Source organism: Antedon mediterranea, chromosome 6 (genome assembly GCF_964355755.1).
Source record: "Antedon mediterranea chromosome 6, ecAntMedi1.1, whole genome shotgun sequence".
Taxonomy (NCBI): Eukaryota; Metazoa; Echinodermata; class Crinoidea; order Comatulida; family Antedonidae; genus Antedon; species Antedon mediterranea.
Genome location: NC_092675.1, coordinates 31512273 through 31524771, shown reverse-complemented (window position 1 = coordinate 31524771; position 12499 = coordinate 31512273). Strand labels below are relative to the sequence as shown.

The 12499-nt window shown below is 34.6% G+C and overlaps 1 protein-coding gene across 1 annotated transcript; it reads left to right on the top strand.

The window, feature by feature from the left end:
* Nucleotides 1–2171: 2171 nt before the first annotated feature.
* LOC140050966 (FRAS1-related extracellular matrix protein 1-like) lies at nucleotides 2172–12496 on the top strand. The gene is made up of 10 exons (XM_072095990.1): nucleotides 2172–2416; nucleotides 2603–4818; nucleotides 4998–7586; nucleotides 7701–8053; nucleotides 8207–8988; nucleotides 9146–9298; nucleotides 9404–9557; nucleotides 10922–11006; nucleotides 11314–11399; nucleotides 11897–12496. The coding sequence occupies exons 1-10, from the start codon at nucleotides 2186–2188 to the stop codon at nucleotides 12082–12084; spliced, it is 6837 nt and encodes a 2278-aa protein (XP_071952091.1). The 5' UTR covers nucleotides 2172–2185; the 3' UTR covers nucleotides 12085–12496.
* Nucleotides 12497–12499: the final 3 nt, after the last annotated feature.

Sequence of the window (12499 nt, the reverse complement as noted above, 5' to 3'; positions counted from 1 at the left end):
TTTTTAAAGAGTAAGATCATCTGCTTCTCTGCATGTGACTTACACACCAGGTACTTGTACTAAAGAGATGACCCAGTATAAAGATAAATAAATTTAAAAGAACTTCTGTGACTAGACTGAGATTGATAAAAAATAAAACAATTGACAGTTTGTACAATTTTGTAGACTTTTCTCATAATAGCTGGGCCATGCATAGAAAAACAAAAATGTACTTATTGTATTTTTGCACTTTCTATCTATTCTTTTCCTTTTTTTTATGTAATCATTGTTATTTGAAACCCTAGGGGTTACAAAATTTGGATTCTATTTATCTTTCAGTTTTATCAGTTTTTTTGGATACTCTAATTTCGGCCCTTTCCAGGTCACTGAAGTGTGACGATACTTCCACACTTCAATCTTAATACTCACGCTTCACTGAGCCAGCTGAGCTGATAAGTGTACCGCAGCAGACGTTTATTGGTGTTGTATTCAAAGGTACAAGAACATGAATTGATTTTACCAAGGTAAGTAATCTAAATTAGCATGCTTTTAAATTTGTAAGTATTAATTTAATAAAAGTTAACATCAGATTGAATTTTGAGTGAGTATTTATTAGCACAAGAGGCTCTCCTTCTGCTTTCATGGTTCGGCCCATGAATGCCCTGTTGACTCCCCAAGGTCTTGTTACAGACAACACAATACTTTTACCATACTTCACGACTTTCCTGCCCGCTTTCCTGGCATAGTTTTATTTTTTTGTATCTAAAATATCTGTATAATAAAAATAATATTAGCAACTTTTGGTGAATTATGTGAGCATAGCTATAGACTAAGTGAATTGGTTGTAATAAAACTAACAAAAACTCTCGGGTTTGAAAAGAATTAAATAGAGTGACAATCAAGTTTCCTGGACTTAACTTTTGTTGTCTGTAATCTGCATTGCATAAACCTTTAAAAAAAGTCAGATTAGACTTTATAAGTACTTAAAATAGCATAATCTAGTATTGTTGCCAATTTCCAAGTTAAATAATTCTACAAATACTTTTATCTCAGATTATATCAATAACAAGAAATATTTATTACAGAAAACACCACTTGACTTTTGACATAACATAATATTGTTCTTTCTTCTATAATAAAATGATGATTTTTATATGATTTATTATCAATTATTTACGATCAGTATTTGTGTATGTAATTAAATATAGTCTGAAAGTTCTAAAACTCCTGCACTATAGGGGTGTGTAGAAAGCGACGACGTCGAATTGGACGACCCCAACGACCCGGGCGACCTCGAATTGGACGACCTAGAATTGGACAACCCATAACATGAAACCGACGACCCCTATAGCCTAGCCTAGGCCTAAGTGTGGTATAACATCCCAAAGCCGAACATAGCCAAAGATCTTTAAACCATACCTTATATAATACTCGTTATAATTGTTAAAATTAATAAAAATATAGAATGATGTAGTATTCACAATGACCTTGGGGTCATGTTTATGTTTAAACAGTTGCCAGTTGTTTAGTCTTAAGATAAACATGCCAAACTGCCTATATGGATAAAGTTTGTTAATTTCAACTGAAAATAACAATTACCATATTCACCTCCCTTAACCACATCATGCCCCTGAACCCTTGAATGTGTTGTTAAATCCCTGTCTTTTGAATGAATGATTAAAAAACAGAAACTTTTCAAGTTATTAATCACAAAATAATATGGGTACCGGTAGTTGGTTTTTACAAAACGTGTCCTCGATTTCCTGTCATTTATAGTGTTAATTCACTGTAGCATAATTCAGTGTGGAAGTGGTTAACAAACAATGTGCTTGTCGTGTATGATAAACTACCCTGATTGAAAATGTAAAAAACAATGTGTACAGTATGGTTATACACATTGCCATAACTACCCTATAATAGAAAGTGTAAAAAAGCAATCTGTATTGGTTGTATACCATGTATGAATTTGATACCCAAATACTGCATATGTAAAAAAGGAAATGTAAATAGATGTAGAATCTCAAAAAGGCATAGAATTACAAAAAGGTAAAATCTTGCGTCGAAAATGCGTAAGTTTTAATTTTAGTAAGTAAAAAATACAATTTCCTAATGAATACATTAATCATCATAAGTGCATAGAGTGTGTTAGTAATAATGAATCATGCATTGTTTGTTTTGTAGGAAATATTGAGAGACCACCACCATTATGGGCGCTATTAACAGTATGTTCACAGCATTCATGGTTTTACTTGTAATCCAGATAGTAGATGGAAACTTAGTCAAAATCAATAATGGTGTCAGTGTTTCTATTGGTCGAAGTGTGAAAATAGACAAGACAATGTTGTCATTTAGCCGAGTAAACATGATGGACACTTGTAAGGTTGAATTGATCAACAATGAACCAATGACACAGAGAGTTGGACAGTTTGAACCACAGGTAAGTGGACATTTTTACAAACCAGACTTTGCTGTAGTAAGTAATTTAGATCTAAGTTCTATTATTCGTTGATTTGTTTGTTTTTTTATTTGTTAGGTGTTTGACTGTGACTATTGATTTGTTTGTTTTTTTATTTGTTAGGTGTTTGACTGTGACTATTGATTTGTTTGTTTTTTTATTTGTTAGGTGTTTGACTGTGACTATTTTGCTGGTTCATTATGTTACACTCACTCAGGATCACCGTTCCTCACCACAGATTATGTGAAATTGCGTGTTTTTCATCTTACTGCGACATCAACATTTCAAGAAACATTTGTGATGAATATAACAATAAGAAATGATCCTTATGAAATCTTTCAACCCAAACAACGTTTATCAGTGTCTGATTTTAATGGCCAATCCAATGTAATTGACTCAAATGTACTGGGATTTAATTACTCTGAGAGTATTGGATCAGTTTGTATGATACATTTAAGAACTATGACAAAACAGCTACCAGCCTTTGGGCAATTAATCAGCCAACACTCAGGAAATCCAGAAAGAATTCGTACACTCAGTGTGGAATGTGATGATTTTGTATTACTTGGTATTCAGTATGAGCATCTAGTTCCTCCAACTCCAAATGTTGACTTTATTGCATTAACCGCTGAAGTAAATGACCCAAACACTGGCTTAAAGGAAGAAACTTATTATTTACCTGTGGATATTGAAGCAGCATTCCCTAACCAACCACCCACTGCATTGCATATGAGTATGTACTTACTAGAAGTTGACCAATTTATTCTTACAACTATCGCTCCATCCATTCTTTCTTCCAAGGATGATGAGACACCCAAAGGTGAACTGGTGTTTGAGGTCGTAAGTGAGTTCAACATAAGTGAAGGCTGTATTGTACACCTGAATGATCAATCACAGCCCATCATGTCATTCACACAATATGATGTACAGATGTTGAACATTGCTTACAAACCACCAAATACAAGTTTTCATGAACGGAGAAATTATAAAACGAATTTTGTTGTATATGATAGCTACTTTGCTTCTAGTAAGCCTATAAATCTGATGTTTTCAGTACGCAACTCTATTACTAATGCGCCACGAGTCATGATTAACAAAGGTTTATCACTACTTGAAGGACAATCCCGAATCATATCATCTGATCATTTACAGATTGTTGATAATGACAACATTGACAGAGTACGTATAAAAGTAATGGGTGGGTTGATGCATGGTAAACTGTATAATGGAGACAATATTGCAGTCATGTTTACTCCAGCAGATATTGCTAATGGTTTGATTACCTATCAACATGATAATTCTGACTCTGAAAGTGATAATATTGAACTTAGAGTTAGCGATATACACCATAGTGTACATGCTACATTCCCAATAAATATTCTGCCAAAGGATGATACACCGCCATACTTGATTCGAAATGTACAATTTAATGTACAAGAGGGCGCTGTTTTACGAATTACTAAAGACCTTCTTCTAGCATCTGATGTAGATTCTCCTAATGATTTCATCTTGTACAAAATTATGGTTTCACCAAATGCTGGTGAAATTCTTAAGAAGTATTCACCAAAATCATTTGGATATCCAGTGACTGAATTCACTCAAAGAGATTTACAACATGGCCGTATTTATTATAGTCACCTTGGAGAAGAAATCTTTGAAGATTCTTTTGATTTTGTTCTTCTCGACAACCAAATTCCTCCAAACATGTCACCAAGGCAATTTGTGACAATTAAGATTGAACCAGTAGATGATCTGCCACCATATTTGGTGTTGGGTACAAGTCTAGGTATTACTGTTTTGGAAACTGAAATAGGTGTTTTTACTCAGCAAAATCTACAGTATAGTGATGATGAATCACCAGATGATGAACTTGTCTATGTCATCACAACGTCACCACATTTCACAGATACTTACAGTCTCACAGATGCAGGACGAATTATATCAACATCAGAAATGACGATGCCAACAAAAGATCCTGATCACCAGCCTATTATTTCATTTACACAGCAAGAGATTGACCATCTTAGGATTGCCTACATGCCACCATTTAAGGAAATTGGATCACAGACACGCTCAGTACAATTTATTTATTCTGTTAGTGATAAGCATGGCAATTCTGTTCTTGGTCAACTTTTTAATATTACTATCCTTCCAGTTGACAACCAACCACCTCAAATCTTGTCCAATGACATTATGGTGAGAGAGGGCGACACAACAATTATTACGCACCTGATGTTGGCAGTAACTGATATGGATACAAAACTTGAATATGTGAAACTTCGAGTAGAAGAATTTCCAAATCATGGCACTCTAAAACTAAATGGTGTTAATTTAGACAACACTAAATCATTTATAATGCAAGATATTAAACACCAAAGGCTACGGTGAGGATAATTATACAATTCATGTGTGTAATTTGTATGTAAATTTTGTGTATATAATATACAACTACAACTTGTTTGAACTTTTGCATGATGCAAGCTTACTTTTTCCTTGATATAACCAACATTACTGTTTATAGACTTCCAAATAACAAATTCACTTCTGTTTTTATGTATTTCAGATATGTCCATGATGGTTCAGAAACATTGAGAGATTCTTTTACACTTACTGCAATTGATGGAATTCACACCACAACACAAGATCTGTCAATCATTATTACACCTGTAAATGATGGTGTTCCTCAGATTCTACCTGGTTTAATTAATGAACTTTCACTTCCTGAAAGAGGAGAAATTTTGCTTTCAACAAATGTGCTGTCGGCAACTGATGTCGACACACATGACCTTCTGCTTAAATACATTATTATACGTCCTCCATCTTCTGGGGTCATCTTGAAAAATGGCAATGCTGTATCTACGTTCACACAGATGGATGTACGAGATGACCTAATTAAATACAAACATACCAGTGGTGAAATTGGTAGAAACACTCTTGAAGACACTGTTACATTTGTTGTATCTGACAAAGTAGTTCCGTCAGTTGATACCTTGCCTCTTCTTGATGTTCACTTCAGTATTACTCCAGTAAATAACCAACCACCAGCTATAGTTGTTGGTAATCCATATTTTGTAGACGAAGGTCAAAGGACAACTATTAACTCCAATAGTCTGAGTGCCATAGACAGAGATACTCAACCACAAGATATTATTTTTATTGTTACCCAAAATCCTAGTTGGGGATTCCTAGAAAATATTCAGCCAGATATTGGCTCAGAAAAGAGCAATGCTGGGAAAGCAATCATATCATTTACAATGCATGATATTTCGATAGGTAACATTAACTATGTTCAAGCTGATCATCAAGGTGTTGAACCAATTGCAGATTTCTTTATGGTCTATGCTACTGATGGTCAGCACATTTCTGCTAATGTCTCATTTCCGGTGACAATCGTTCCTCAAAATGATGAAGTTCCAACCTTAAGCATTACTAATTTCACATTGTATGAAGGATCATTTTATAAACTTAGTTCTTCTTTCTTTTTTGCTATGGATGTTGATATTCCAATGGAAATGTTGATGTTCTCTATCATTAAAGCCCCTCGTCATGGTATAATAATTGATCGAGAAGTAACTGATTTAAGAACAGCTGTTGAAGAAGGTTCTCCTATCTATGACTTCAATTTAAACCAACTTTTAAACACACTAAAACTAACTTATGTTCATGATGATTCAGAGAGTACAAGTGATGAGTTCATCTTGCGAGTTACTGATGGAAAGCATGTTGTAAAAAAGACCTGTTACATAAATATTCACCCAGTAAATGATCAGTATCCAGCGATAATGAAAAATACTGGAATTATATTAGATATGCATACAACTCGAACCTTATCCAGTGTTGTCCTACTTGCATATGATGCAGACACACCAGATTATTACTTGTATTACATCATTACTTCTGAACCAAGACGTGGACATCTAGAACTCTATGATATAGATAAAGATATCTGGAAAGTTATTCAAAAAAATGAAAATTTTACTCAACAAGATTTAAACCTGAATCATGTCAGATATCAGCATGTTGGTGCTTTAGGATCTAAAGGATTTGATCGTATTCGCTTTTTTGTTACAGATGGTGAATTATCCACAGAAAAAGAAAGTTTTAGAATCGAAATCACCAACACTAAAAAACAAAATCTTGAGATTGTTAACAATGGAGCTTTAGTTCAGGAAGGCGATTTTGTAGTAATTTCAAGTAATTTACTTTCAGCTGACGATAGAAGTAATATGATGAATGAAATTGTATATACTGTTATTGGACCTCCGTCCAAAGGCCAAATTGAGTTGCTATCTCAACCAGGGACACCAGTATTGACATTTACACAACTGGATTTAACAGCAGGTCAAATTATATACATACACAAACAAACACACCAAGTTGAAAATGATCATTTTAGCTTTATGGTTAGTAATGGTCAAGAATCAAGGAATGATACATTTTACATCATAGTTGAAGATATAGACAATGAACTTCCAAAGTTAGTTCTGCTACAACATGTAACAACACCTGAACAAGGCACTGTAATAATTGGTGCAAATTATCTAAGATCAGTTGATGATGACACACCAAGTGATCATGTTATTTACACTATAGCTCAACCACCTTTGTATGGACAACTTCTGATTGGAGACACGCCTGTGAGAAAGATATTTACACAGGCAGATATAGATAATCTTAAAATATCATACAGGCATATACGTGGGGAACCAGATATAGATGAGTTTTATTTTGTAGTATCTGATGGCACCAACATTGGGTATAAAATTGATGATACTGTTTTATATCAACCGCAAATATTTACAATCAACATTATCATGTTTGATAATGTTGCACCTCATATAACCACAATGCAAGTACCCACCAACCTTGAGCGAAAGAATGGATTTTATGGTTATGTATTAAATAGAGGTAATCTTGAAGTGGTTGATGAACGTTCTGGACCAAGCAATATTTCATATAAAATTGTTTTACAACCACTCTATGGTCATTTAGAAAACACCAAGACAAGACGAAGAATTTCCACTGGCTTTACACAACAAGATATCAATGAACTCAGTGTTGTGTTTGTATTGAAAGAAAACTCAAAAGCAACAAATGATAGTTTTACATTTGAAGTTCAAGATCAAAGTGGTAACAAGTTGAGTAAGCAGAGGTAATCACGTTTTAAAACTTCACTTGTAACTAAAAAACAAACTATTATAAAACCGACAATATTATCACATTTTATTTCATTTACCATTAGTGCTTTGTTTCTTACTGTTAACAGGTTTGAATTCAAGTGGTCCAGTATTCAATTTGCACAGCCTGATGTTCTGGTATGCGAAACTATTGGTGTTTTACCAATCCATGTCGTACGCAGTGGTTATATCTTGCCGTCTTCATTTGTTCAAATTTCTGTACATGAGTTAGGAGCCAATGTAGGATTAGATTTCATAACAAGCCCATCAAAAATGCTTCAGTTTGATCCAGGTGTTACTTTAACAACATTTTCTGTTGAGGTAATTCAGGATAATATTGAGGAAAACCGTGAACGTGTGCGCTTGATCCTGCGTGAACCAGTTAATGCAATCCTTGGACAAAATAACAGGATAACAATTATCATTAAAGATGCCAATAATGGTATGAATTTATACTCCTTTTTTTTTTATTTAACTTCATAATCACTACAACATCACTCATTACCTATCCTGCTGGATTAATGTGTCCGTAACTGTACATCAAAAGCTGTAGAATTCATGAATTCAACTAAATTGTGTATAATATTTATTGTAGGTGTCTGTAATGGAGAGGCTGATGGTGCTATTGTGACTAGTAATCAACATGTAAGACCATTCAGTCCATCTGGAATACCTGACTGTATTGATGACAATTGCGATAGACAACCTGGATGTCTTAACAGCTGTGATGGTCCAGCCGGGTGCACTGAAGGTTGTATAGAACAACCTTTACCTGAAGGCTGCCTATCAGGTTGTCTTAACCCTGAAGACATTCCACCGAATACTGATCAAGGGTCTTTAAGATTTGATGGACCACATGGACAATCTCTTGCATCAAAGATACAGATACCAGGATACCAAGTGTCAAGAAAGGGTCAGTTACCATCTGGTGGTACAGGAGTAATCCCACAGGAATATTTACCTGAAGGTCATCAGAATCATAGGTGTGGAGGCTGTACTGATAATGGCTGCCTTGAGGATACTGTTGAATGCACTGGTTGTAACTGTGGAGATGCACCCAAGGATCCAACATTTATTTCTGGCCAATCATCTGGTCCAATTGAAATTCCTTTACTATATCCATCAGCAGAAAGGAAAACTGACCCTATAAATACAGAACAGGGAACACAACCAATAAGTCAGCAACAAAGAAGGAAAAAGAAAAAAGGTAAAAAGAAGAATAGAGAAGAAACTGCATGGAAGACGGTATTCACATCTCTAAAACCTGCCACTAATAATGAAGATGATGAACCGGAGCAAGTGTCTGAAGAACATAAAGCTTTCAGAAGCTACGCAGTGCCAGTCAACAGTAGTAGCAATACACAAACTGTCTGGACAGTGAGTAGTTTTAGTAGTCAACTGATCACATAAAATATAGTAGTAGCAACATACTGCGAGTGGTTTAGTAGGTCAAACTGTCTAGACAGTGAGTGGTTTAGTAGGCAAATAGATATTTAAATGATTTGAATACTTAAATCAAATATTTTCCTCTTAGTTTCATGGGCTAGTAGGAGGAGTTGCACAAGAAGATGCTGCTGTGAATTCTGGTATAACTGACGCAAAAAATCAAGATGGAAAATCAAGTTCATTTTTGGGACTTCTTCAGCAACTCCAACAAGATAGGTCAGATATACCCCCATCTTCACAGGTATAAATGATATTTCATATAACAATGTTTTCTATTATTATACGCTTTGTATATTTGGTGTATTCAAAACACAATGCTGTTTTAACACATGTTTATATTTTGTAGCCATTCGTTAAAAAAGCTTGTTCACAAAACAACATTGGTGAATTGTATGTTGATAGCTCAACCACTGCTGTGTATGAATGTAATGGACAAACTTGGGAAGAATGGCAGATATCACAAGATGATGATGGTACAGATAACAGCCCTTGTGAACAAGGTAAGCTATTTTAAACAGTAGTATACATAATATTGGTTATAATCCAGCAGACTGCCCCAATACTGGAATATAAACTGTATTGGTGGGCTTCTATAATTAATGCACTTAACTGCTGGCATAAACTTCACCAAAGTGAATATAACTAATGCATTAGATAGGTTGGATGATATTTTTAATGTTTTTAAAATGTTACTGGTTGTTGAATTGAATAATACCAGCGTTTGCAATAACACTGGTCCGCCGCCAGTCAATGGCCAGTTAAATGTGTGGCGGACCAGTTAAATAATTAAATGTAATTTTACTCGTCGTCTTGTCGTAATGGAGACCCTAGACTACCCATACTGTGTAAATTAGTTACAGATCATTGGCCATGGTATATAGTTACAGATCATTGGCCATGGTATATAGTTACAGATCATTGGCCATGGTATATAGTTACAGATCATTGGCCATGGTATATAGTTACAGATCATTGGCCATGGTATATAGTTACAGATCATTGGGCATGGTATATAGTTACAGATCATTGGCCATGGTATATAGTTACAGATCATTGGCCATGGTATATAGTTACAGATCATTGGCCATGGTATATAGTTACAGATCATTGGCCATGGTATATAGTTACAGATCATTGGCCATGGTATATAGTTACAGATCATTGGCCATGGTATATAGTTACAGATCATTGGCCATGGTATATAGTTACAGATCATTGGCCATGGTATATAGTTACAGATCATTGGCCATGGTATATAGTTACAGATCATTGGCCATGGTATATAGTTACAGATCATTGGCCATGGTATATAGTTACAGATCATTGGCCATGGTATATAGTTACAGATCATTGGCCATGGTATATAGTTACAGATCATTGGCCATGGTATATAGTTACAGATCATTGGCCATGGTATATAGTTACAGATCATTGGCCATGGTATATAGTTACAGATCATTGGCCATGGTATATAGTTACAGATCATTGGCCATGGTATATAGTTACAGATCATTGGCCATGGTATATAGTTACAGATCATTGGGCATGGTATATAGTTACAGATCATTGGCCATGGTATATAGTTACAGATCATTGGGCATGGTATATAGTTACAGATCATTGGCCATGGTATATAGTTACAGATCATTGGCCATGGTATATAGTTACAGATCATTGGCCATGGTATATAGTTACAGATCATTGGCCATGGTATATAGTTACAGATCATTGGCCATGGTATATAGTTACAGATCATTGGCCATGGTATAGCTCAACTATAAAATTATTTTAACAAAAGTATTACAGTATTAGAATTCATTTAAAACAGAATGATTCCAAATCAGTTTTATTTGTTGTAATAAAGGTTGGTCAAATTACAATGGAAAATGTTACTACTTGTCATCGGACTTAAAAACATGGAATGATGCTCAAAGAACCTGCAGGGAACAGTAAGTTTTATAGTAATATCAAACCAACATTTATTTTAATTAACTGAACTACATGTTGTTAAGCTCTGTCTACACTATCAAACTTTATGCGACGAAAAAATGTGATGTCTATACATGGACATGATGTCATATCACTACCATATTTAAGCATATCACTATCATATTTGGGTACATCAATCTTTTTTTGTCACATAAAGTTTGATACTGTAGATAGAGCTTTACAGTAAGTTATGGTAACAGACTTGTTTTAGATGATATATATTTTGTTTGTGTTGCGTAGAATTGACAATGTCAAATTTAATTTAAGATATGGTGGCAACTTGGTTACAATCACTTCAAAATATCATCAGAAATGGGTTCAAAATTTCATCGGTGGACAAGAAATATGGATAGGTAATAACTTAATCAATGTTTCAGTAGGTTAAAACATTTATAAATGTTGGAGAGTAGTGTAAATTAATCAATAATTTTCAGGTTTTATCATTTTTTATACTGTTAATGTTTAAAGGGTCTTTCACACCTGTTAAGGGTCTTTCACACCTGTTCCGGCACGGTTCCGGTCCGGCGAATCGAACATCAATGTTTTGTTTTCACGCGGCTATGCGCCAATCGATATGTGCGTAGCCGCGTGAAAACGAAACATTGGCGTTCGATTGGATTTTCCGGCGCCGGATCGGAACCGTGCCGGAACAGGTGTGAAAGACCCTTTACGGTACAGGTCCGATGCTGGTAATCAAAGCCAATTTTTTCTTTTCACAACGCTCCACATGGCTATGCGTCAATCAATACGAGCGATATTATGACATCATCATGTCCAAATCACAGTTTTTTGGCACATAAAATTTGACAGTGTAGACAAGAATTATTTATTTAAATAACCAATGTTTTAGGTATCAATGACAAGTTTGTAGAAGATGACTGGGAATGGGTATCACAAGAGCCAAAAATGTTTACAAGATGGAAGAATAATGAACCTCAATCAACTCAAAAGAAAAACTGTGCAAGTCTTTCAACTCGTATGAGATGGGTAACAAGATCGTGCAGTAAATTAAAATCACAATTTGTTTGTGAAAAATAAGTTATTTCTACTTTTAAAACAAAGTACACAGTATGTAGTTTTTGTTAAATTGTGTAATCATAATTTGTTTGTACTGTATCTGTAGTGTTACAGTTATTCCACTTTTTATAATATTTAAGAAAGTAATGACCAATTATCCTGTATCTGCTTTTGTTTGAAGTACATACAATTATTGTACATATGATTGTTTAGTGGCTGGCCATAGTAATTGAAATTTTTTTAGAGTGACTGATGCTAGAATAGAATGTATGCCATGTTTTTATTACTGTACAAATAGTGTAGTGATAGATTGTTGTCTTGATGTTTTAGTATAGGAAAAGCCTATATACTCACTGCCTACAACTCAACTTTAGATATACCACAATAAGTCCTTTTCCACAGTGTATACTGTAAACATTTATTTTGTTTATAGATA

What these genes read in the sequence shown, in the direction of transcription:
- LOC140050966 (XM_072095990.1), top strand. Translation starts at nt 2,186, where the DNA reads ATGGGCGCTATTAACAGTATGTTCACAGCATTCATGGTTTTACTTGTA. An exon ending in ATATACCCCCATCTTCACAG is followed by an intron (nt 9,299 to 9,403) that starts GTATAAATGATA and finishes TATATTTTGTAG; the next exon opens with CCATTCGTTAAAAAAGCTTG. An exon ending in TGGACAAGAAATATGGATAG is followed by an intron (nt 11,400 to 11,896) that starts GTAATAACTTAA and finishes CCAATGTTTTAG; the next exon opens with GTATCAATGACAAGTTTGTA.